Source organism: Bubalus kerabau, chromosome 13, assembly GCF_029407905.1.
Source record: "Bubalus kerabau isolate K-KA32 ecotype Philippines breed swamp buffalo chromosome 13, PCC_UOA_SB_1v2, whole genome shotgun sequence".
In the NCBI taxonomy this organism is placed as follows: Eukaryota; Metazoa; Chordata; class Mammalia; order Artiodactyla; family Bovidae; genus Bubalus; species Bubalus kerabau.
The window spans coordinates 33550632-33578485 of NC_073636.1; the positions used below are offsets into that span (position 1 = coordinate 33550632).

Consider the following 27854-nt stretch of genomic DNA (forward strand, 5'->3'; position numbering starts at 1 on the left):
TTGACGCTCAGCTTTCTTTATAGTCCAACTCTCACATCCATACATGACTACTGGAAAAAACATAGCCTTGACTAGACGGACCCTTGTTGGCAAAGTAATGTCTCTGCTTTTTAATATGCTGTCTAGGTTGGTCATAACTTTCCTGCGAAGGAAATTTAGTAATTTAAATTATTATAATTAGCCTTATATAGTAATAATGCCCCAGAGCTTTATGGTTATAACTTCATTTAATCCTCAGTGCAATCTGGTAAATTAGGTAGCTTCTTCTGCCCTTTATTAGTAGGAAAAAGGGTTAAATTTGTTTCATTATTTATATTACAGTGAGCTAATATAGTAAGTGTGCTGGGTATTGTACTAAGAGGTTTACCTGCATTTCTTATTTTATGCTTGTAATGGCAGTTACCTCATTTCACTAGTAAGGAAATTAGGATTTAGAGATGTTAAGCCACAAGCAGATGAAACCAGTCCATCCTAAAGAAAATCAGTCCTGAATATTCATTGGAACATCTGATGCTGAAACTGCAATATTTTGGCTACCTGATGTGAAGAACTGACTCACTGGAAAAGACCCTGATGCTGGGAAAGATTGAAGGCAGGAGGAGAAGGGGACGACAGAGGATGAGCTGGTTGGATGGCATCACCGACTCAATGGACATGAGTTTGAGCAAGATCTGGGAGTTGGTGATGGACAGGGAAGCTTGGCATGCTGTATTTGTCCACGGGGTCGCAAAGAGTGGGATACGACTGAGCAACTGAACTGAGAATTGGAATCCTAATCCAGCTTCTGACATATAAAAATGTGTGCTGTTAAATAGTATGTCTTTTTATCTGATGCAGTATCTCTTTTTTTGGCCACACTGCATGGCTTTATAGGATCACAGTTCCCCAACCAGGGGCTGAGCTAGAGTGCCACCCCACCTCCCCGCGCCAGGCAATGAAAGCACTGAGTCCAGGGAACTGAACTGCCAGGGGAACCCAACAGGCTCTTCCAATAAAGTCAGAATTTATTTTTCTGTACAGTACATTTTATATAAGAAAATATTGATATTTTATGGCACCAAATAACAGATTAATTAGAATGATTTGAAATTATGAAATGTTTATTTTTCTCTATCAGTGTGTTTGTTTCTTAAAGAGTGAGTGTAAGTGAGGGAAATAAACAATGTGTTTTTTTAAACAAACATAAATAAGAATGTTTTAAGATTATCAGAGACCCTTCTTTTTTTAGCCACTCCAGAAGGCATAACTGCAGAAATTACATGGGAGTTTTATGGCTTTAGTAAAACCAAGAGACTTGATTTTATTTAAGAAAAGGAAGAAAATTTTTTAAGATTATTTTTAGGTTTGGTCATAAGTGAATAAGTACAATGTATGTACTATCACTTCTTCCCAAACTAACCGTGTTATAGTATTTTCCTGTTACCTTAAAAATGCATTCATACAAGCCCTAAAGTTTTATATATATTTGTATTTTTTTAACCATTTAAAAAAATTGAAGTATAGTTAATTTACATGTATATTAGTTTCAGGTATATTGCAAAGTGATTGTTTATTTTTATATATATATATACACACACACAAACACACACATACACACACACACACATTCTTTTTCAGGTTCTTTTCCATTACAGATTATGTAAGATATTGTATATAATTCCCTCTTGTATACAGTAGGACCTTACTGTGTATACATAGTAGTGTGTATATGTTAATCCCAAAGTCCTAATTTGCCTCTCCCCTCCCCACTGTCCCGTTTGGTAACCATAAGTTTGTCTTCTATGTCTGAGGCTGTTTAAAATTTTAAATTTTTGATGGGATAAAAGTATTAATAAAAGCAATGTGTCAACAGCCAAGTCTTGGTTGCAACATTTACTGGTAGGAAAGTACAATAGATAAACCTGTTATTTTTGATAGAACAGGGGATGGTCAAATGTAATCTGAGTTTGTGGCTCTGTTTCAGCCTTATTAGTTTATCACACAGAGTCCTTAGCCTCCTTGGAGTGGTAAGTCATTTGATATCTGTCCTCTGACTATTTTATAGTAGATTAAATGTACCTAAATGCAGTACTTCTAAAGCCAAATGGTTCCTTTATAATTTGCTTTTAATTGAAAGTCGATTCCCTTCTTTGAGGGAAACTCATAATACTCATTATTTCTATAGGAAGATTATTTTGGCTCCACATTTGGTAAATGGAGTGTCGGAGGTAAACAAAGTGTTGCAAGTCCAGGGGAAGAAGTAACAGATGGTAGTGTTTTTCTATTGCCCACTCAACAAGATAATGCAGTACTTCTTAGAGAAGAGTACGCTCTCCCCTTTGCTGTGAGCCTCTGCACCTGTGCATGATGAAGAGTAGTGAGCTGCACAAGGAAGCAGAGGCCCCATCCTGCATATTCAGGTGCCTGGGTGTTGTTAGTAGTTAAGTCACTAGATGAGCTTTCATCTAGCACAGTACTTGGAAGAGTAAGAGAAGTGAGGAAATGTGCCCTTCCTTCCTTGACTTGGGCTTCCCTGGTGGCTCAGAGGTTAAAGTGTCTGCCTCCAATGCGCGAGACCCGGGTTCGATCCCTGGGTTGGGAAGATCCCCTGGAGAAGGAAATGGTAAACCACTCCAGTATTCTTGCCTGGAGAATCCCATGGACGGAGAAGCCTGGTAGGCTACAGTCCATGGGGTCGCAGAGAATCGGACATGACTGAGCGACTTCACCTTCACCTTCCTTGACTTACCCAGTTGTAGCTTCCGAATAATCCTAGTCCCCACGATGCTGTCACTCATTTCTTCAGCTGATTAAAGTCCTTTCTGCTTCTCTGTTAGTATTCTGAGTCCTCCCCTGAGTACCAGCCAGAACTCAGTCATTCATGGAAAAGGCAAGACAACAAGGAGGAATTAAACTACAGTAGAAAGATGATGGGGTTCTGGAGTCAGACCTCAGTCCAAATCCTACTTCCACCATTTTGAGCAAGTGATTTACCTTACTGAGCCTCACTTTCCCTGTGAAATAGGTGTTAACTGATATAATAATATGCCTTCATAAGTCAGAAGAACAAATATTGTATATTAACATTATATGAAATCTGGAAAAATGGTACGGATGAGCCTGTGTGCAGGGCAGGAGTAGAAGCACAGAAGCAGAGAAGATGTGTGTGCATGGTGGGGTGGTGGCGAGGGTGAGGGTGAGGGGTCAGAGGGTGAATTGAGAGTAGCGTTAACATGCGCATTTCACCAGGTGTAAAACAGACGGCCAATGGGGCACTGCTGTGCAGCACATGGAGCTCGGCCCAGGGCTCTGCGATGACCTAGAAGCAGGGAAGGTGGGGCTGCTTAAGAGGGCAGGGATATATGTATATTTAGAGCATGTTATAGTCCAGCAGAAACTAACACAACACTGTAAAGCAATTACATAGAAAAGGAAAATAATATGCTTTCAGAATGAAGATTAAGTATCTGATTCGGGGTCTAATTTTTAATGAACTTCCCTCTTCTGTCATTTTCACCATGTAAATGGTAGAGTAAGCTTTGTGTGTGCCAGTGATCCACCAGACTGCTGCATCTTGAAAATTAAACAGCACAGATCAAGAATCTGCAAACTTTTCATAACCAGTCAGATAGTAAATATTTTAGGCTTCTCAGGCCTTACAGTCTCTGTCACACCCACTCTGCTATTGTTGAACAAAAGCAGCCATGGGTGATATGTAAATGACCCAGTTTGACTGTGTTCTAATAAACCATTTACAAAAACAGGTGGTGAGCCAGATTTGCCCCTCAGGGAACAATGTGCCAATCCCTCATCTGTATTACTGTCTGTAAAAGGGAGCTCTGTTGCCAGAGATTTCGTAGTCTTAACACAGCCCTCCTTTTTAAAAATAAACTTAGTAAAAAACCAGCTCACTATGAGTTGAACACTGGAACCAGGAGGCTATATTTCCCCAAACTGATGAAATCCATTATTGTAGAAGACACTGTTTTTTGTATACCCCAGTTAAACCTTGTAACATTATTTTAATATTTACCTTTTTATTACTGAAAAGTAAAAACTTGGTCCCACCAAACATTTATATAAATCACACTAACAACAGTCAGTGCGTAGTTAGGAAATGTTGACTGCTGGATTTATTCATTTGGAAAATCATGATGCATTTTGGCAAATGTGAAACCACCGAGAATCCTCGGATTCTTCTCTAACAGTAAAGAAACCGTTAGCCTTGTCTGTTGCTGTCTATTAGCAAATTGTTTAATCATGTAACACCTAGTTATGTCCCTAGAACCATTATTCAGAAAATCGTACTCTGAGGCTTGTCCCGGTGTCACTGACTTAGGAGTTCATGCAGTTACTTGGCAGCAATTCTGGAAGAACTTACATCTCTTACTCTTGCTTATAGAGTCTACTTCCCAGCCCTCCCACCCAATTTCCTTTTGCTCTTAGTTTAAAGGAAACAGTTATTATAGTTGACCCGGGAACAGCTTAGGTTTGAACTGTATGAGTCTACTCATAATGTGAATTTTTTTCTATAAATATGACACCACTATAGATCTGTGGTTAGTTGAATCCATGGATGCAGAACCCTGGATGCAGGGGGCCCACTGTAAAGTTATACTCTAATTTTCTTTTCTTTTTAATTAAAAAAATTTTTTTTCAATGATTATTTTTTCTCAAAGTTATACCTGGATTTTCAGTTGATGGGGAATTTAATTGATGCTCCTGACCCCCAAATTGTTCAGGGATCAGCTGTATTTGGAAAGGAGTTCAAAGTTAGAGCAAAGTTGCAAGAAAAAGAGGAGTACATCCATGTACACTTATTGTTAACATTGTGTCTCATTTGCTTTGTCTGTTTTTCCACACACCCTTTTTGTCTTACACACACCCACCCACCCGACACCCACACCCACACCCACCCACCCACCCACCCGACACACAGAATTTTTTCCACACACACGCAGATTTTTTTGAAGTTAGTTGCTTATATCATGGCTCTTTACCCTTAAATATTTTAACAAGTGTTTCACCTTTTGTGATGTAGACATTTTTGAAGATTAGAGACCCTTTGATTTTTTTTTTTTTAATAGAGTGATCCCATTTTGGGTTTGTCTGATATTTTCTCTATTAGATTCAGGTGTTGTGTTCTCCATTAGATTCAGGTGTTGCTAGCACATTGTATAAGGGATGCTGTATTCTCACGGTATCACCTCTGGAGGCATGTAATATTGTTTGCCTCTCGTTGGTGCTGTTCATTCTGGTCGTCCAGTCAGGGTGTGGCCTGGTTTCCCCACTGTATGGTTGCTACTTTTCCCTTGCAGCTAATAAGCAATTTGGGGAACCTACGTCCTCTTGAGAGTGGAGTATCTTCTTCCTGACCTTGGTCTTGGTGTGCTTTCCTGCCTGCTATGCCCTTCCTTTCTGGTATATGTGAGGCAGGTAGCTTAGGGCTGAAACTCCTGTCAGGAAATTTTTTTCTGGATTCAGAGTTGTTTGGTTTCCAATAAACATATTAATTGAATAGATATTTAGAAAATCACCTGTACCTCTTTTGTATGTTACCGTCGTGATAGTGTCATATACCTGTTTTCAAAGACTCTCTAAAAGAGATATCCTAGTAGAATTATGAAGAAATGATAGATTTGGGTGGACTTAAAGACAGGGGTGGTGATGGACAGGGAAGCCCAGCTTGCTGCAGTCCATGGGGTCACAGAGTCGGACACAACTGAGCACCTGAACTGAACTGAAAGATGGGGTGCGAGGTGTCACATATAGGTGTAATTGGAAAGTTCTGTTAGACACTCCCTGTGGCTGGAATGTGGACATTCAGGGTAGAGTGTGGTAAGGTGTTAGACTGGCAAAATTAGCTAGAGCTCAGTCATAAAGGACTCCATTTGCCTTGCCAAGATCATAAAGGCAACAGAAAGCCAATGATTAAGTGTGAATGTGTGGACAACCAGGGAAGCCCTGTTCCTCTTTTAGAAAGACCACTGGCAGTAGCCACAGAGGGAAGTGGACAGTAGTATGATGCTGGAGGTAAGAAGGCTGACTGCAGCCTGGCTGTGACAGTGGGATGAGAAAGCACTAAAAGACTTCTAGACATAAGATGAAGAAGAAATTGATAGGATCTGGTGCCTGATTTGAAAACAGGGACATAGGTAGCAAAAGGGAGCTGGAAAAATAAAGACTTCCTGGGTGACTGGATGTATGATGGTGTGATTCACAGAAATTAATAGTACACAAGGAGGGACAGATTGGGAGAGTTGGCAGGTGGGGAGTTGATGTTACATGGGATATATCAGTGAACTTGTAATAAGAGGTCTTTATACATGTGCCTAATGTTCAACAGAAATATGGGCTAAAGAGGAAGATTCTGAATTTGTCATCAGCATAGAAATGGTAGTTAAAGCCGTGATTGTGGATGAAGTTGCAGGAGCGAGTATGTAAAGGGCTAAGGACCAAGCCTTGCTTGTGTTAGGTTATATAAGCATGTTTCGTTTTAGATCAGTTTGAACTGGATGTTCAGTTTATTCAGTACTGTTGTTTTAGGGTGCTAATCTTTGTATTTTACTTGAATGTGTGATAAAAAGATTTTAAATAACAGCAGATTACTGGTTCTCTGGGGGTGCATTGGAGGTATAGAAATCCTCAGCATAAAGTTTGACACAAAACCCAGAGCCTTTTGAGCTTTTTAAAATTTAGTATTTAGGGGAACATTCTGATGAGATTGTAACCTTTATGAGAGTAGAAAAAGACTAATTTCAGTCCCTTCCCTTTCACATGACCAAACACCGCATCAGGTAGGCCTGCTTTTAACAAGGACGCTACTGACAGCTTGCATCCATAAAGGGATATCAGGGGTACAAATAAGGGATAAGGGAAATACTAAATTGACAGATACTTCACACTGAAGAGAAATAACAAGACTGGAGTGTTTCACCTGTACCTCAGCAAAGGTCTTCTTTTACTGTTTCATTGTCTAGAAGTAAAACTAATTTCAGAGTACAGTAGTTGGGAGAAGCGGAGAGTAATATAGACTGAGAATCTTTTACCATTCATTTCCTGTAGAAAATGTAAGTATCGAACTGCTCTTTTTCTTGCCAAATAGTCTAATCTGTCTTCAGCTATTTTAACTGTTTATCCTGAGTATTCTAAGTACAAAAGCAAAGTGCATTTGTCTTTTTTATGTTTTTGCTTTTATGAAATTTAAATTTTTTTTTTTTTTAATGAAATACCTGTCTCAAACCAGAACAGTTTGTGGACGTTGAATAACTGGTGTAATTTCACTGGCTCATTTATTCAACAAATATTTACTGTTTACTTGTATGTGTTAGGCACAATTCTGGATTTGGGGTAAACAAAGCAAAAAATTCCTACCTTTGTGGGTCTTATATTCTGGGAAGAAGAGACAGATAATGAATAAAACAATAAGTAAATTCAGTAGTCTATGAGGAAGCAGGTGCTATCCAGGAAAATACAGCAGAGCCGGGGAATACAGTAGGATTGAGGGGAGAGGGAAGAGATTCCATACTTTTGTAACATTTTATTATGAAAAATTTCAAACATACAGTGAGGTTTCAAGAATTTTATAGTGACCACCCATATTCCCAGTAGCTGGATTCCACCATTAACATTTTACTCTACTTGCTATCTCTCCGTCAGTCAGTCCTTCTTATCTTTTAAGGCATTTTGAAGTCAATTATAGGCATCAGTGCACGTGTCCCTAAATATTTCAGCATACATATAATTCATTAGAGTTCAGTATTTATTGACTTTTTTTTTCTTTTGAGGTAAAATCTACATGAAAAGAAATTCACAAATACTTAGTGTATGTTAGCTGGATTGTAACAAATTCTTATGGTTGTATAACCCAACCCCCATGAAGACATGGAGCCTTACCATCATCACAGAAAGCTCTTTCATTCCCTTCCCCATTCAATCCTTGCCTCCACGCGTCAGAAGCAGCTACTAGGTTTTTTGTTTTTGTTTTCTTTGTACCAAAGATTAATTTTGCTTGTTTTTAAACATCACATAAATGGACTAAGAGTATGGACTCTTGTGCAAAGCTATTTCCCTTCACCCTAGTGTTTTTGAAGCTTACTTGAGTTGTGGGTATGTGGTTTATTCCTCTTTGTTGCTGAGTGGTCCTCTGTTGTGTTACTAAACCACAGTTTGTGCACCAGTCCTCCTGAGGATGGATATACTTGGGCTGTTTCCATTTTGAGGCTCTTGTGAATAAAACCCATGAAATTCTGATTCAGGTCTTTTTGTGGTCTTGTTTTCATTTCTCCTGGGTGAATACCTCAGAGTGGGATGGCTGAGCCATGTGGAATGTGTGTGTTTTGTTTCATGAGATCTGGCGCCCCTTTTTCTCACTGATCATGTGTGCAGTTGAAGTTGTTCCTCATCCTTATGATTGTACGATGTTGTCAGCCTTTTCGGTTATAGCCATTCTGGAGGGTGCAGAGTGGGAGAGCTGGTAAAGAATTGTCTACAAAGGGGACTTTTGAATCAGGAGTTGAAATTGAGGAAGCAAGCTAATTTCTTATAAGTTTGACAAAGAGTAAGGAATCCAGTTTGACGAGAGCAGATTGAGTGAAGAGGAGCATAATGCCTGAGAGCAGCAAGGAAAGGGGAATGCCAATCCTACTGGACCTTGTAAGCAGTTTTAAGAACTTTGGCTCTTTTTCTGAGTGAGGGTGGGGAATAATTGGAATATTTTGATGGAAGTATGGCATGGCCTGACTTACCTATTTTTAACTATTAGTTTCTTTATTCCCATGAAGACAGACGAAAGTAGAGAAATCAGTCAGGAGGCTGTAATGAGCCAGGCAGGAACTGGGTGTTTGGATGCAGGAACTAGGAGCCCCTGCTGGAGCCCTAGGCATTGCTGGCTGGTTCTTCAAAATGTCACTAGGAGACAGGAGAGAAAGTGATTCAGCTCTCCGGCAGCAAAAGGGCCTGGCTCTCCATGCATAAATAATCAGGGGTTTAAACTTCTTAAGTGGCTTCTTACAAATGAGTCATCACTTACGTCCCCATAAGGAGTCTTACACAATATTGTTGTTTTTAATAAGCTGTTTTTAATTCAGTAATCTAAAAGGTATAAATGTGGTCTTAATTGTTACGGCTAACTGTTAAAGCCATTATTTGCTTAAATAAATAATGAATATAATTAAATCTTTGCATAGGTATTTGCACAGTGTAACCTTGAATAATTGTTTCTGGCTTGGTAATATTTATTAGAACTTCCTATAGAGCAGATAGAAATACCTTTTCCAATTTAGACTTATCTTCATTTTTCTATAATATTTTATAAAATATTGAGTAAAATATTGAGTGCCTGCAGTAAAGCAAAATATAGTTCTAGATGCTAAGTAAATTACAAAGGTAATTTAGTTCTCATTCTTTAAAGAATTGAGGTCCCCAATAGTACAAGAGAATACATCTTTTAAAGGAAAAAATATAAAGGTAGTTAGACTAGCATCTATCTAAGCAGCTCACATTTTGGAGATCAGTGTGTAAATGAATAAATGATTACAGCACAATTTCTTAGGTAGAGAATGTAGTACTACAGGAGGCAGAAGAAAGGTCCTTTTAAACCAGGTTTTGAAGAACAAGAGGAAATTTGAGGGGCTTGGGGTGAAACATGGTGAATGGTGGTCCATCCCAGTGAACAAAGGCACAGAATGGATGTTGCAGACACAGTATAGTGCTTCCCTTCGGGTGGATCTTATCTGCAGATAGCCGCTGTCACTCTCAACTGACTCAATGAAAATGATATTTCTGATGCCTCAAATATGTGATATGCCTGTACTGCCAATGCATTTATCAAAAGACTATTAAAAGCCACCTGAAAAGGCAAAAATTTTCTAGGGGTAAGCAAAAATAACAAGGGAAGTAAAAGAAAAAAACATTGTTAGAGGGGGAATATTACATATTACAAATAAAAAAATAAGTAGCAGAGTGACCTGCTGGACTTGGGAGGAAGTCCCACACTCTTCCAATGCCCTCGGTGAGCAGAGGTAACAAAAGTGGATATTTGGAGCCCATGATTGCAGGGTTCATGGAGACACAAAGATTATTGTTCAGTCTTTTCTGATCCTCCTTTTCATTGTTCACATTGCTATAGATAGAAAACGTTATCTATAATTACTTGCAGTGTGAGAAACTTTTAAAGTAGCATGCTTAATCATAAGTTACAATTTATCTGATTCCATTTTGTATAAGATTGAATATTAAAAAGTTCTTTAGATTATTTAATTGTATTTACTTTTTTCCCTGTAAGATCAGATTTGAGAGGTGTGCCTCTGTTATTTCATGAAAAATTGCAATTGTTCTTGGTGCTTTGGTGATTAACTCTGAAACTGAGCCTAATATGTAAAATATTCTTTAATATAAAGAAACTTTATATTAAAGTTTCAGGCACCTCCTAAGGTGCCAGACTAGTAAATGGTCTTCAAACACAGCTATTTCCTTTTCTTAAAATGATCTTTTAACTCCTGTTCTTACAGATTTTGGCTTACATGTCACTTTTCGCTAGTGAAAATGATACTCTCCTTGAAATCCCTTTCTTATTTATATTTCCCATAACTCATTGTACTTTTCCTTCATAGCACTTATTACACTTTGCAGTTTTTCCTAGGACTGTTTTATTGCTATCTGTCATCCCTATTACAATGTCAGGAACCACGTCTGTTTTATTTACCACTGTGCTCTCAGGCCAAGCACACAGTTGGCACTTAGTAAATACAGACTAAATTAATGAGCAGACTCCAGCCCTGCTGTTCTGCTCTGTATTTCTAGTTGTTGTCCTGAACCAGCATTTCCCACACTGTATTACAGAAGCTCTTCATGAACTATTAATAGATTCTGAAACAATGATTCTGTGGTCGTAAATTTGGTACCACTGAACCCTCCCTCATGAGCAACCAGTTTACATTAACATGTTTAAAACTTTCATTCCTAGAGTTTAAAAATCCAGTGTTCGTTCTATCTCTTTTTTAAACTGTCAGACTCTTTATTAGACTACCTGTTGATAATCTGAAATTAAGTATTCCAGTGAACACAGTTGGGACAGGCTGGCTTACTCAGTGCTGCAGGTAGATGTATTTAAAAGTTTCATTTGATAGATACTATCTTCCAGGAACATCTGACTTTTTATATAATTGTAATTTAGGATAGGATCATCTTAGATATTTAGTCAGAGCATTCAATTTGTAATTATTGGATTCACAGCTCATCTTATTCTAATTTATCTCATGTGCTGCTTGACTTCACTATTTTATTATAATACATCTTCCTACTCAAAGCAAAAATTTCATTTTAACTTAAAATTGAAGTGTTACTTTAATATAATTTAGTGGGTTTTTTTCCCTTAGAAATAAGTATATATAGTTTGGGGTTTTAAGAATAACTTTCTTTGCCTACAAGTATAATTTTTACTCTTGAACTAAACTTGACTTAAATGGGAAGGGTTTTGCTGAACTAAATAAATTGTATCTTTTAGAAATTACGTTTGTTTTAGAAAATCATGTAGTGAGATGTACCCAATTTTTGTGTGCGTGTCAAAAAGAACTAAAAAGAATTTTAGAAAATAAGGAAAATAAAATGATAGAAGTGTTTCAAAATTGTATCACCTGGAGGTGATCTGTTAACTGGTGTACATACTTTGAAATTTGACGGGAATGTGTGCATGCTTGCACCTTTGTGCTCTTTGTGTTTTTGTATATTCACAGATACCTACATACATATTTGTTTATTCAGTACATATTTAAGCGCCGTGCATTGTGCCTGGCACTATTTTGGGGTGGCTGTTTAGCAGTGAACAAAATAGACAAAAATCCCTGCCCTCATGATGCTTAGTTTGGGATGGGAAGGAAGTGGTGACACCAGCAAACAAGCCAAGTATGTGACATCAGAGGACAGTAAAGGCCACGGGAGACACAGCAGGTAGACAGATAAAAGAGTGTAGAGAGGATTGTGCTCAGCTACTTGGAAACTTTTTGCTATAGTTGTGTACATTCAATTATGTCTTTTTCTTTTAAAAAAGATTAAAGACAAATATCCTGAACATACAATTTTCAGATCTCTTTTTACTTAATAAGTTGATGGATTTTTCCATCTCATTAAATATTACTCTCTAAGCTAGTGGAGGTGATGGAATTCAGGTTGAGCTCTTGAAATTCCTAGAAGATGATGCTGTGAAAGTGCTGCACTCAATATGCCAGCAAATTTGGGAAATTCAGCAGTGGCCACAGGACGGGAAAAGGTCAGTTTTCATGCCAATCCCAAAGAAAGGCAATGCCAAAGAATGCTCAAACTACTGCACAATTGCACTCATCTCACACGCTAGTACAGTAATGCTCAAAATCCTCCAAACCAGGCGTCAACAGTACATGAACCCTGAACTTCCAGTTGTTCAAGCTGGATTTAGAAAAGGCAGAGGAACCAGAGATCAAATCCACTGGATCATCAAAAAAGCAAGAGAGTTCCAGAAAAACATCTATTTCTGCTTTACTGACTATGCCAAAGCCTTTGACTGGGTGGATCATAACAAACTCTGGAAAATACTTAAAGAGATGGGAATACCAGACCACCTGACCTGCCTCTTGAGAAATCTGTACGCAGGTCAGGAAGCAACAGTTAGAACTGGACATTGGAACAACAGGCTGGTTCCAGATAGGAAAAGGAATATGTCAAGGCTGTATATTGTCACCCTGCTTATTTATCTTACATGCAGAGTACATCATGAGACACGCTGAGCTTAATGAAGCACAGGCTGGAATCTAAGATTGCCGGGAGAAATATCAATAACCTCAGATATGCAGATGACACCATCCTTATGGCAGAAAGCTAAGAACTAAAGAGCCTCTTGATGAAAGTGAAAGAGGAGCGTGAAAAAGTTGGCTTAAAACTCAGCGTTCAGAAAACCAAGATCATGGTATCCAGTCCCATCACTTCATGGCAAATAGATGGGGAAACAGTGGAAACAGTGTCAGACTTTATTTTTTTGGGCTCCAAAATCACTGCAGATGGTGACTGCAGCCATGAAATTAAAAGACGCTTACTCCTTGGAAGAAAAGTTATGACCAACCTAGACAGCACATTAAAAAGCAGAGACATTACTTTGCCAACAAAGGTCTGTCTAGTCAAGGCTATGATTTTTCCAGTGGTCATGTATGGATGTGAGAGTTGGACTATAGAGAAAGCTGAGCACCGAAGAATTGAAGCTTTTGAACTGTGGTGTTGGAGAAGACTTTTGAGAGTCCCTTGGACTGCAAGGAGATCCAACCAGCCCATCCTAAAGGAAATCAATCCTGAATATTCATTGGAAGGACTGATGCTGAAGCTGAAACTCCAATACTTTGGCCACCTGATGCAAAGACCTGCCCTTATGGGAAAAGACCCTGATGCTGGGAAAGATTGAAGGCAGGAGGAGAAGGGGACGACAGAGGATGAGATGGTTGAATGGCATCACTGACTCAATGGACATGCGTTTGAATAAACTCCTGGAGTTGGTGATGGACAGGGAGGCCTGGTGTGCTATAGTTCATGGGGTTGCAAAGAGTCAGACACAACTGAGCAACTGAACTGAACTGAAATATTAACTCTAAACCACTTAAAGGCTGCACATATTCTGCTTTATAGAAATTGATCTATTTTTTTAGATAAGAACTAAAACCCTTCAGATGGTGACTGCAGCCATGAAATTAAAAGACGCTTACTCCTTGGAAGGAAAGTTATGACCAACCTAGATAGCATATTCAAAAGCAGAGACATTACTTTGCCAACAAAGGTCCGTCTAGTCAAGGCTATGGTTTTTCCACTGGTCATGTATGGATGCGAGAGTTGGACTGTGAAGAAAGCTGAGCGCCTAAGAATTGATGCTTTTGGACTGTGGTGTTGGAGAAGACTCTTGAGAGTCCCTTGGACTGCAAGGAGATCCAACCAGTCCATCCTAAAGGAGATCAGCCCTGGGATTTCTTTGGAAGGAATGATGCTAAAGCTGCAAGTCCAGTACTTTGGCCACCTCATGCGAAGAGTTGACTCATGGGAAAAGACTCTGATGCTGGGAGGGATTGGGGGCAGGAGGAGAAGGGGACAACAGAGGATGAGATGGCTGGATGACATCACTGACTTGATGGACATGAGTCTGAGTGAACTCCGGGAGTTGGTGATGGACAGGGAGGCCTGGTGTGCTGCGATCCATGGGGTCGCAGAGTTGGACACGACTGAGCGACTGAACTGAACTGAACTGAAAACCCTTCAGACACTATTGCTCTTAGTACAAGGATGAATTTTTAACATGCCCATGACTCTGCATGATTTGATGCTGACCACCCTGTGTGCCCCTCACCACACTCTGGCCACACTGGCACCTGTGTGTGGCCCCCTTCAATCCTCAAGTCCTTGTACATACACAGGGTGACAGTAAATAGGAAAGTTTAAAGTTATAGTTACATCCCAGTTATTGAGGTTTTTCAGGCTTAGAAAACCATAACCTATTTGTTGTATATTACACATACCTTGAGTCCTTATGAAGTTCCTCATGAGGAAGATCTCCAGGGGATCTTCGCATCCCAGGGATCAGACCCAGGTCTTCCGCATTGTATGTGGATTCTTTACCACTTGAGCCACCAGGGAAGCATGAGGAAATTGTGTCAAATATTTTATAAAACAAAAACCATGTGTAAGGTTTTTTTTAAAGCAGTATTTACTATAATATTGAGAAACAAAAATTTGATTTCACAATTATAGAAAAATGGATATGAACATCAGGAAAAGTCTTTCTACAGAAAGCTGTTAACACTAGGGAGAATATAAATATTAACAAGCATATGGGAAACTTCAACTTCTCTAGTAGTGAAAGGTACATTAGTATGTCTCAGGCGTTTTATCTTGACCACAGTCCCCTATGATAGATACACAGTGTACACTTAGAGGTAATAAAACTTACTGGTATAACTATCTTGTCCCAAGCCCCAAAGTCCTAGAACTGGTAGACCGTGGAGCTGACATACAAGTCCAGAGCACTCCTGATACAAATCCTGTTCTTCACCACCACACTGCAAAACATCTAAAGGCCTTAGTGGTCCCATCTCACGCTGAGAAAGTAAATTTCATTGTGGTTCATCTAGAAAAATAAATAGCCCGGAAATTTTTGAAAAAGAATTGCGAGGAGTGAATTTAGTGTTTAAAAAGCACTAGTTAATAAATAGTCTGAGGCTGCGCTTTTAAAAAACACGTTAAATAGTGACATAGGAGGCATTTGAATAGAATAAGGAGGAAGAGCTTGGAAATACTCTCAAATGCAAGAGGAAGTTATAAAGGGACATTTTTTAGTCATTAAGGGAAATAGATGATTTTATGCTAGACATTAGGATAGTGGCTTGCTCTCTCTCCTTACATACAAAAAATAGGTCAACCATCTCTCACATGTTCACCTACACAGAGACGTGCTAACTGATTAAGAACAAAGTGCAAATTAAGAATAACGCGCCTTGCTCCCTCACTCCCTCCTTGAGTTTGGTGTAAGTAGAGGGGGGGCATGGGTCACAAAATTGCTCTTGCCGTGAGAGGGTATCTGAGAGGGGAAGGGCACGCCTGTGACCAGCTCCCCACCTGCGTCTCAGGCTTCCAGGGCCAGTGCACTGGGACCACAGCCTGTTCCCGGTCCCCCCTCTTGCCCCCTGCACACTGCTTCCACCAGCTCCCAAGAGCCACAAGAATCAGAGATCAAATGCATTATAAAAAGGAAAGGGTTTGTTTACATACCAGTGTTTGCAACTGTACAATTTATACCTGTTATTAAGGATAACAGAGTCATCAAGGAAAATGTTGATAAATTTGACTAGTGAAACTTTCTTACAAGGAAAAAAATTAAAATGACCAGTCAAACTTCAGGAAAATATTTGTCAATTTTATTACGCAGGGGCTAATTTCCTTAATATTGAAAAGGAAAATAATCCACCTATTTAAACATCAATGAGAAAAGGGAAAGCAGGCCTTTTGAAAGTGAGCAAATGGCAACACTCAAGGGAAGAAAAACTCACTGTAAAGAAATTAACCAAAAATAACAAGATGGGTGATTTTAAAATTGAAGAGAGATGTTAAGGATTCCTACACAGAATGGTCAGAATAGGTGTTGTCACCTCATGTACCCTCTGAGCACTTGCATCTCTCCTTGTCCTACAGAGGCTCTCGTGGGCCCACATAGGTATCTCCTATATATCATAGTACAGGGTTGGGTTTGCAGCATTCAGGGAGAAGGATAGGCGTTAGGTGGTTTCCAGGTTTGGTTTGGTTTGGTTTTGTTTTTTTCTCTTATCAGTTAATGTCTGGTTAAGTAACTAATGGAGTGTGTATTCCACATCCACAGAGTGAAATGCACTTCTGCTGTTGCACAAATTGTAGTAAAAGTATCAGTATGGAACAATCTCCAGGATATGTCAAGGGGATATGTCAGGGTATGTCAGGTCGCTCAGAAGACTCCTAGCTGTGAATTGAAATCTACGTATACATAAAATTACCAGAGGCTACTGATGGAGACTGAAATTTTTGTCTTCATACTGTTGGAATGTTTTTCATCCCTGAACTTGTATATAAATATTTTAAAAACTAGTATTTTTAAAACTAGTTTTAATTTAATGAAATGTTTACCAGAATTCAGTGATGATAGGGGTGGATGAGAACAGGTACTTTTATGGCAGCTGGTAAAAAAATCTTCCTGTGTGGCAACTCAACCGAAGCTCATTTTGAGCACCTGTTAGGTGCCAGGCATTATACTGAACATCTAATGCACATTTATATTACTTAAATCTTCCCAACCAACCCTGTAAGATTCGATTTTTCTTTTACTGGAGGAAACAGACTTAGAGGAATGAAGTGTCTTGCCAGGAGTCACAGACCCTGCAGCCTGTGCTTTCAGTCCCTGTACTTTACTACCGTCCAAAAAGGGCTCTGGAAATTCATAAGAAAGGGTATTCCTTGGGACAGAAGACCAGGTTTGAATCTGTGTCAGTTTCATCAACTAAAAATGGAGAAAATAATCTGTACCCTTCTTCTGAAGCACTGTATGAATAAGTGATTATAATCCATAAAATATTTTTTATACATAGCCTGCTTTCTGTATACAATAAGTTCAAATGTTTTACCCCTTTAAAAAAAAAATTCATCTGCAAAGTGCAAACTTTAAGTAACAGCTTTGGTCAGCCTTTTTTTTAATCTTATATAATTTAATCCTCAATTTCAGTGCAGTGCCTTTTCTTAAATTGAAATACACAGTGTATCTAACCAGATCTTCTTGTTTATACTCAAAATCTTTTCACCACAACTATATTGTTAGCATCCTTACAAGGCCACTAAAAATCCCTCTACTTTAAAAATAAATAAACAAGAAACTTCTTCATAAGGCTGTATGTTCTGATTGCTCGTTTTTTAATGTGTAAATGTACCTGTTTCTCCCTCTTTCTAGGAACACCATCTTCAGCGGGCTATTTCAGCACAGCAGGTGTATGGCGAGAAGAGGGATAACATGGTTATACCAGTCCCAGAAGCAGAAAGTAACATCGCTTACTATGAGTCTATATATCCTGGGGAATTCAAGATGCCAAAGCAGCTCATTCACATACAGCGTAAGTGATTACTCTCTTGATGACTGTATCTTGTACTGTGTTCTTACATATCTCAACAGATTTTTATGTTTATCTGTTGGGGGCCCCTTCATTGACCAGCATCAGCTTGAGAGTTATCAGAGCCATTTTCACCTTTTACACTTGTGCTTGAGATTCCCGCCTGACAAGAAAGAACACAGTTTCAGCCTAGATTTTTATTTTAGCTTAATCTCAACATGGCATCTTCTGCTACTGTAGATGAGTAGGATAAAGAGTATACCTTTAGATGTAGAAATCATTTTCTTACTGTTCAGAAATAGTAATACTAATTGCCTTAAAGAATTTCTTAGTAGAAGTCAGAAGTCAACAAACCTTTTCTGTAAAGGGTCAGATTGTGTTTTAAACTTTGTGGGTCATTCAGTCTCCGTCACAGCTATTTTACTCTGCAGTTACAGACAAAAGCAACAATAGACAGTACTTAAACAAATGGGCATGACTGTGTTCCAGTGAAACTCTCTTGACAAAAACATGTGTCAGTCCAGTATTGGCCCACAGGCCATAGTTTGCCAGCCCCATCTGTGTTTCTGTTTTTTTCTTTCTTGGCCAAGCCCCATAAGTTCATGGCATCTTAGTTCCCTGACCAGGGATCAAACCTGGGCCCTTGGCAGTGAAAGCATGGAGTCCACTGGACCCCCAGGGAATTCTCATGATTTTTTTTTTTTTTTTTTTTTTTTTTTAAAATTTCGTGTTTTAATTGGTAACTTGTGTCACTTGGTACTGATAGAGGTCTTCAGTGGAAATGACCCTTTGATAGCTTAATCACATTTGATGATGAACTGCTGAGAGCTTGTAAACTTAGGTGAATTTATTTCATTCATTTGGTCCCCATGTTGTGGACCACTAAACGTGTAATTGCAGGGTTGCTAAGGAAAAGGTGTTAACCGCTTTCATTTTTGTCTTGTCTTTATGATCAAGAGCTTTTTCCAGGGGCCTGTCTAAACTTTTTACAGAACAGTATAAATCTGTTTTGTTTGTATTGTTCTCTCTGTGGACATAGAGCAACTAGCTTTACCTAGTTTCTTGCTTATTATCTACTTTTCTAACTCATTTATCATTTTCTCCATATGGTCTAATTTTTGTCCTGGGTTCTAAGCATTTTTTAAAAACTATTTCTTACATAATGAAAACCACAGGTAAACATGCCCATATTGACTCTTACCAGTTCTGTGTTAGCATTTGATGTTTTTAACTTGCGATGTTTTTTCACCTTTACCTCCAGCTTGTACTCATTAGGAAAAAAATTTTTTCTTTAGAAAAAAATTTTTTCCAGTTTATTAAAGGTTACTTTGAAGTAAACCAAACAAATGGCGTGTGTTTTTCTTGCCTACTCGTGTTTAATTACATATAAAACACAGACATTCCAAACAAAGTTTACCAATAATAGGACCTAAAACCTTAATTCTCTGGAAAGTCATGTCAGTGTGAAATTCCAGAATGGATCCTTGCTGTATATGTTAACCAGGACCACACTGCATTCCACAGCCACTGGCTGTATTATTTCATGAATATATGCTATCAGGTTAAAGCAGGATGGAGCAAGATAAAATTACATTACTCAATTTACATTATCATTACTATCAGAAAAAAAGCTTCGAATGCTTGTTTTACAAATAGGTGCTTTTCTATTGATGACCAGAATTCACAAATTCCATTTTATTGGTAGCTTGTGGGTTAAATTGTGGTCAGAAAAGTCAGGGTACTATATTTAAAAAGGCATTGACTGCTGACATTGTAATCAAATAACAGTAATAAAATGGAAGCAGAATTGTAAATTATTTGGGGAAAAAATATTTTTCATCAGTACAAATTTAGAAAGACATGTTACATTGGAAAGTTTATAAACACTGTCAGCCAAATGAGTGTTAGCTGACTTTGAGTTTCTTTTAACATTGTCTTACATGACTGTAGATTCACAGAATATGTAAAGCCTTGTATATTCACCACCACAATTAAGATACTCAGTTATACCATCACAAGACTCCACCTTATTGCTCCTTTAAATGCACTCCTAGCCTCTGGCAACCACTCATCTGTTGTCCATCTTTGTAATTATGTTTGTTGATGAAGGTAACGTGAATGGAATTATGAATGTATATCCTTTTGAGACTGACTCTATCCTCTTAGCATAGCCTCCTTGACGTTCATTCAAGCTGTTGCATGTATCAGTAGTTCGTTCCTTTCTCTTCCTGAGCAGTCTTCCATAACATGCTCTGCAGCAGGTTGCATTGCTCACTCAGAGAGAGACTGGGTCGTTTCCAGATTTTGACTATTTCAAATAAAGCTGCTGTGAACGTTTATGTACAGATTTTTGAGTGAACATAAATCTTTACTTATCTGGGTTAAATGCCTATAAGTGTAGTTGCTGGGTCATCCAGTTTTAGTTTGACAAGAATGTCTACTCTGTATCTCAGAAGGCTATGCCTGTTTGCGGTATCATCAGCTGTGTATGTGGGATCCAGTTTCTCCTTTATCCTTGTCAGCATTTGAGGTTATCACTTTTTAATTTTAGCCATTCTAGTAGGTATACAGTGATGTCTCACTGTACTTTAAATTTGTTTTTCTCTAAATGACTAATATGTTAAACATCTTTTCATGTGTTTTATGCCATCTACATATCCTTTTTGGTGAAGATTGTGCGTGTCTTACTTATTTTCTAATGAGAGTATTTTGATGTTAAGTTTTGAGTATTTTGTTTGTTTATATATTGTAGACAGAAGTCTTTGTCATACGTGATTTGGAAATATTTTTTCCCGGTATATAATTTGTCTTTTCATTCTCTTAACAGTTTTCCACAGAGTAGAAGTTTTTAATTTTGGTTAGATCCATTTAGTATCAACTCCAAGAATAGTCTTTGTTTTGCCCAGGGTCCAAAGATGGTTTCCTATGACCTGTTCTAGAAGTTTCATAGTTGTCCATTTAAGTGTGTGATCTATTTTGACTGTGACGTTTAGGTCACGGTGTGTACCCCCACTCCCCACTCTGGGCATCTAATTGCTCCAACACTGTTTATTGAAAAATGATCCCTCCTCTATTGATTGTTTTTGTTTCTTCAACAAGAATCAATTATGCATATTGATGTGGCTCTATTTGTGGGTTCTGTATTCTACTCCACTGATCCCTGTGTTTATCCCAAGATAGTACCACTGTCTCGATTACTGCAGCTATATGATAATCCTTAACATTGGGGAAATGCTTCCTCCTTTTTTTTTTTTTTTTTTTTCAAGATTGTGTTGGGCATTCTAGGGCTTTTCCCTGTAAATATTTCCCTAAAAATACCACTAGAATAAGTTTGTGTCTGCGAAGAAACTTGCTGTGATTTTGATACGAATTGCATTTAAATCTATAGATCATTGTAGGGAGAACTGACATCTTTTCTGTGTTGAGTCTTCTAGTCCATGACCACAATATGACTCTCCAGGTATTTAGGCCTTTGATTTCTTTAGTTGACACTTTATAATTTTCATCATGAAGATCCATGGTGTTTTAGTACTTTTTTTTTTATATACCTGTTTTCTTTGACACAATTGAAAATGGTATTGCACTTTTGATTTTTCTTTCCACCTGTTTATTGTCAGTATGCAGAAATGCAGTTCAGTTGTATGCTGAGCATATGTCCTGTGGCCTTAACTGAAATTGCATGTTAGTTCTAGAAGATGTTTGCAGGTTCTTTGGGATTTTCTAAGTGGAAAAAAATCATGTTGTAGTCTGCAAATAGAAATGGTTTTGCTTTCCCTTTCCAACCTGTATGTTATTAATTTCTCTTTCTTGCCTTAGTATAATGGTTAGAACTTGAATACAGTGTTGAGAGCAGATATCCTTGCCTTGTTCCTGATCTTAAGGGAAAAAAGTTTAGTCTTTCACCGTTAAGCATTATGTCACCTGAAGGGGGTTTAGAAAGTTCTCTGTTCCTAGTGTACTGGGAGTTTTTATCCTGACTATTGAATTTGTCAGCTGCTTTTTCTGCATCAGTTAATAAGGTCATGTGATTTTCCTGCCTTCTTTATTCTCTGATGTGATGGGTTTCCTTGGTTGGTTGTCAAATACTGAACCAGCCTTGCATACCTAGAATAAATCACATTTGGCTGTGGGGGGTATGTGTGTGTGTGTGTTTTCCATACATTGTTGGGTGGGATTTTATTGAGAAGTTTTCCATCTAAATTTGTGAAAGATATTGTTAATCTTTTTGTGAATGTGTGCTTTGTCTTGTCAGGTTTTGGTATCAGAGTAATATTGGCCTCATAAAACAAGTTAGGTAGTGTTTCCTCTTATTTTCTGGAAGAGATTGTGTAAAAGTGATGTTAATTTTTTAAAAATTGGTATTGACTTTTATATTACAATACACAAGAAAAGGCTAGTTATATTACAAATTTCTGCAAAGTTGCAATTGAACATTGAATGCCAGGTAGTCTAATGCATTGCTTATGAAGGGTACATTGTATCAAATTATGTATATAGACTGGTTCATTTCAATTCTTATAATTTCTGTTTTATAAAACTCTTAAGCTAATGTTTACACAGACTATTCCTTGGAGTTTTCAAGATGATAGTATTGCCTTAAAAAGTAGTGATTAGAAACATTTGAGAATGATTGCATGTTATATTTCCCTCTCTACCCCAGAGTTACAATACATATTACTCTGTAGGCTCTGGGAACCTTGCAATTAAAAAGGAAAGTTTATTTTAACCAGCATTTTTCAGATGTATTCTTTACATATTATCTGTTAACATTTCATTGAACATTTATTTGGAAAATCTTCAATGTTATTCTTGTCTTTAATAGGTTTAGGAAAGAGATAGTACTTTTCTCCCTTTTATCCTATCAGAGCACTGAAGGAAGAAACCTGTTTTAAAACCATTATCCCTGCTTTAGTTCCAAACTGTTAATACTTCCTCAGCTGTTTGAGAGTGGTGTTCAACATCTCCTGGTCCAAGGGGTCTTAATGTTGTTTCTCTTTTGATTGGTGATCTGGAAGCTTCTACATGTCCAAAATCACTTCAGATGGTGATTGCAGCCATGAAATGAAAAGACGCTTATTCCTTGGAAGGAAAGTTATGGCCAACCTAGACAGCATATTAAAAAGCAGAGACATTACTGTGCCAACAAAGGTCCATCTAGTCAAGGCTATGGTTTTTCCAGTGGTCATGTATGGATGTGAGAGTTGGACTATAGAAAAAGCTGAGCGCCAAAGAATTGATGCTTTTGAACTGTGGTGTTGGAGAAGACTCTTGAGAGTCCCTTGGACTGCAAGGAGATCCAACTAGTCTATCCTAAAGGAGATCAGTCCTGAATATTCCATTGGAAGGACTGATGCTGAAGCTGAATCTCCAATAGTTTGGCCACCTGATGTGAAGAACTGACTCCTTGCAAAAGACCCTGATGCTGGGGAAGATTGAGGGCAGGAGGAGAAGGGGACGACAGAGGATGAGATGGTTAGATGGCATCACCGACTCAATGGACATGAGTTTGGGTGAACTCCGGGAGTTGGTAATAGAGAGGGAGGCCTGGCATGCTGCAGTCCATGGGGTTGCAAAGAGTCAGACACAACTGAGCGACTGAACTGAGATTGTACAACTAGGACTTCTCCTTTCCTATTCATTCTGTAAGAAAGGACAAAACAGTTCTGACCTGAATAGGCAGGAACAAATCTCCCCTCCCTCCCCCTCAAATTTGAGTCTCAAGATTCTCTTGCTTATCCTCAAAGGAAGTCTCTCTTAAAAGGCAGTCTTCTTGTGTATTTGAATGTGTGTGTGTGTGTGTAAAGATCTGTGCATTTCTGGTTCTGTCCACTGGTAAAGCCAAGAAGCAAAAATATTCAGTAGCAATAAGCACATCTAACACCTAGTCCCTGGTCTGTAACCACTAAATAGGACCAAGAATATGTGGAAAGATGGCTGATCCCAGGGCTGGGGGAGGGTAAGTCAAGATAAACCTGAACATCTTGTTATGCCAGAAATTAAGAACTCACAAAAATGGTAGAGGCATATCACAGGAGGACATCGGAGTTTCTGCTGGCTAGTTTGGGGACGTTTTAAGCAATGGAATAGTTGAGTACAGTAATGAATTGTGAACCATTGTAAAAGTAAAAATTCCTGAGTTCCATACTGGTAATAAACAAAGTGCTAAGTGGTAGAGAAGATTAGTCTCACGGTTTTACAGTAGAGAATGCCAGCCAAGAGCAGAATGGTGCTATGTCGAAGAGAATGGTGGAGTAAAGGATGTTAGGAAGTTTGGGATGGACATGTACACACTGCTATATTTAAAATGGATAACCAACAAGATCCTGCTGTATAGCACAAAGAGCTCTGCTCAGTGTTTTATGGTGGCCTGGATGGGAGGGGAGTTCGGGGGAGAATGGATACATGTATATGTGTGGCTGAGTCCCTTTGCTGTCCACTTGAAACTATCACATCGGCTGTATACCCCAATACAAAATAAAAGTTTTTTTGAATAATAATTCAAAGAAACCCAGAAAATCATTTTTGCAGTTACATTATCGAGGCTGACTCACATAAGAATCACCAATGTGTGTACCTAAGAGGAAATTTTTATGAGGAGCAGGGTATTTGCATGGTCTTAAGCTCTCCCCACAAACTGCTTATTAGTTACGAGATGGTGGAGGAGGGCATGGGCCAGAGATAACACAGTGGAATATTGGGCAGTTTCTTGACTGGTGACCAAAATTATCACCACTTATGAGAAACAGATGAGCATTGTGTGCCTCTAGATGTGAGACCCTGGTAAGGACTGAGGAGTTGAGTGTTCAGTGTGACAGAAATAAATGAGATACAATCCCTCCGCTCAAGAAAATTGAGCATATTTGAATGTTTAGCAAATAAGATTGTTAAGTATGTGTAACAGTAGTACAAAAGAAGGGGAGTGATCTAGGACAGGAATTTTTTAACCGTAGTGCCACAAGCTGTTTTAAGGACATTTGAATTTTCTGCTTATAACTTATGTAAAATACTATATGTTTACACCATGTTTTTTGGGGGAGAGAGGGTTTGTAACTTCTAAAAAAGATAAAATAGTTAGGAACCACTTATTGGGTGGGGGGCAGTCCAGAAAGGATTCCACAGGAGTTGATGTCAGGTTGGGTTTTGTAAAGATGAGTTGTTTGCCTGGTGGACCAGGCAGGAAAGAGCTAATGTAAAGGCCTGAAGACAGGGAGAGAGGACCTGCTGTTTGAAACAAACGGAATTTGATGTTGCTGGGTCATAATGTGCAGATGCAACTAGCGAGGCCTGTCAGAAAGGGCCTCATACAATTGCACGGTTGTGGGTTTGAAGGTGGTGGGAACTTGGGAGGAACTGTTAAGGGAAGGAAAAGGTATGAGACAGATTTTGGTATCAAGCTTCTTAATATTTTACTTACATTATTATCAAACTAGTTTAATTTTGCAAAGTAATTGAACAACATTTGACAGTATTGTGTAAAGCAAAGGTTCTTGCCCTTTTTTTTTTTTTTTTTCCAAATCTTGACAAATTTTGAAAGGGAAATTTTCCTTGAAAGGAAAACTTCCCATTTCTCTCACTATGACAGTGATTCTCATGAGGGAACAAACCTCGGCAGGAATGAGCGCACTGAGTGACAGCTGTTACCCTTATTGGCCATGGCTAACACTTCAACTTCAAATACCACCCCCGAGCTGTCAGTGAAGCGGTTCAATAATTTACAAAATAGGACTTAAGCATTCTAGAAAAAATAGGACTTAAGCATTCTAGAAACAATCTTACTTAAAACCCTTATCCTTCTATTATGGTATTAAATCCCATGAAATTGCTGATATTTTATCATTTTTGAGCTACATAATTTTTGTTCAGTTCAACCCTGCGCATTTAACAATCTCTTTCTGTTTTTACTAGTGGGCTTCTAGTTTGCTTTGTGTGGGATGGGGTCACAGGTCACAGGCAGTCTTTTATCACTTTTAACAATAAAGATGGTCTTCTTTCTTAAACTTTAAATGCAGGAAGCTTAGATTGTTTTCAAGTCTGAAAACTAAAATCTTTTTAAAAATCTTCCCTGTTTCCCTAGAGATAACCCAGATATCAGTGAGAGGTTTCTGTCCGTGTTTCCACACGGTAAATGATCGCGTGTGGTTTCTTCTGTCAGCTTTTAGTTTGGATGCTGAGCAGCCCGATTATGATTTGGATTCTGAAGATGAAGTATTTGTGAATAAACTGAAGAAGAAAATGGACATCTGCCCATTGCAGTTTGAGGAGATGATTGACCGTCTAGAAAAAGGCAGTGGTCAGCAGGTACAGCTTCATTGTATATATAATGAATGTGTGTGTGTGTGTGTGTGTGTGTGTGTGTGTGTGTATATATCTCTTTCTGTGAAAACAGTGGAAAGAGGGTAAGTGAGCAGGCTCTGGACAAGCTTGTATTCATATCTCTGTCCATTTCTAGCCTATATAACCTTCAGCATAAGGTCTCAATTTCTGTGTGTGTCTGTTTCCCAGTGTGTAAAATAAAGATGAAAAACATTAGAGGATTGTTGTGAAAATTAAATACAATAATTTACATAAAACGTCTAGCTCGTTATCTGACATGTACAAGGTACTCAGCATATTTGCTATTGTTAATACTGTTATTCTGATGATTGTCATTTAAATTAGAAGTACTTTTGAACCTTTTCTTTGTATTATATGAAAATGACATAATGATTTTACATTTAGCCAGTCAGTCTGCAGGAAGCCAAACTACTGCTAAAAGAAGACGATGAATTAATTAGAGAAGTTTATGAATACTGGATTAAAAAGAGAAAAAACTGTCGAGGTCCGTCTCTTATCCCATCAGTAAAACAAGAGAAGCGAGATGGTTCGAGCACAAATGATCCTTACGTGGCTTTTAGAAGACGAACTGAAAAAATGCAGACGCGGAAAGTAAGGAAACCTGGGGAGATTTTTTTGTAATTTTTCTGATGTAAGAAAATTTATTTATAGTTATAAATGCCTCAGCATCAGAAACCTGTTTTGTATTTAGACAGACTTTCTACATTTTATAATGAAAAATATTAATTTAAAATGAATCTGCCTTAAAATTCATTACTGAGTTAATAATGATATATCTTTATGTTGTTTCATTAAAAACCATATTCAAAATTGATTTCCCGGTGATCCATGTTCCCTTTCAGTGTGTTTAAATTCTAATCTCACCTTTCAAATATATATATACTCTTATATGTCACCAGCTATACTCAGAAATGCTTACTGACATTAAACAAGCAAATTCATACTTGCAGAATCGCAAAAATGATGAAGCCTCTTATGAAAAAATGCTTAAGCTGCGTCGAGACCTAAGCCGGGCTGTTACTATTCTAGAGATGATAAAAAGAAGAGAAAAGAGTAAAAGAGAGCTATTGCACTTAACACTGGAAATTATGGAAAAGAGGTAAAGTATGTTTTAATAGCATGAGAAGCATGGCACCATTAGAAATTTTGTGTAGAGGTCATTTATTTCCTAAGCAGTTTTCTGTAACTCCAGAAATACATTCTTTTAATAATAGTTAGAGACTGCTGAAATATGTGGTGTTGATGTACTTTGTGTAATTCTACATGCCTTCCTCTCTCTGGTTTCACTTTTAAAGTGACTGGGTTCAGTAAAATTGTTATGCAGGATACTTCCATTTCAAAATCATTTTCTTTTAGACTTAACTTGAGTTAGTGCAGAGCTGCGAGGGAGAGAACATTTGTCACTTCTAAAGTTTTTATTTTGTTTACTAAATGATACTGAATTTTTTCTTAACACATGCTGAGATTTTTTTTAACAGAAAAGTATAAAACAGGGATGGGGGAAAGGCCCGTATTCTTAATACCTAGATAATCCTTCAGTGTGGCTTCCCCGGTGGCTCAGCAGTAAAGAATCCACCTGCAGTGCAGGAGACGCGGGTTTGATCCCTGGGTTGGGAAGATCACCTGAAGGAGGGCATGGCATTCTACTCCAGTATTGTTGCCTGAAAAATCCCATGGACAGAGGAGCCTGGCAGGCTACAGTTCATGGAGTTGCTAAAGAGTTGGACATGACTGAGCGACGAAATACACACACACAATCCTTCAGCAGAAGCACAGTGAAAACTTCAGGCTACACTCCCCTGTTTCCAGGTCCCTATTCCCAAAGGAAATCACTATTCAATTTCTTATGATTCATTTCAGAAAAATTAGTTTTATGGCACAGGCAACTCAAATTAGCAGAAAGTTCCTCAG

At 38.3% G+C, this 27854-nt stretch overlaps 1 protein-coding gene across 4 annotated transcripts in view; it reads left to right on the plus strand.

Moving 5' to 3' along the window:
- The window catches only part of EPC1 (enhancer of polycomb homolog 1), a 96904-nt gene that overhangs the window by 52284 nt on the left and 16766 nt on the right, over window positions 1-27854 (plus strand). For all 4 annotated transcript variants that reach the window (XM_055543967.1, XM_055543966.1, XM_055543963.1 and 1 more), the window contains 4 exons: window positions 17453-17612; window positions 25762-25907; window positions 26328-26534; window positions 26894-27042. In XM_055543967.1, coding sequence (XP_055399942.1) covers window positions 17453-17612; window positions 25762-25907; window positions 26328-26534; window positions 26894-27042 — 662 coding nt within the window. The remainder of the gene's footprint in view (window positions 1-17452; window positions 17613-25761; window positions 25908-26327; window positions 26535-26893; window positions 27043-27854) is intronic.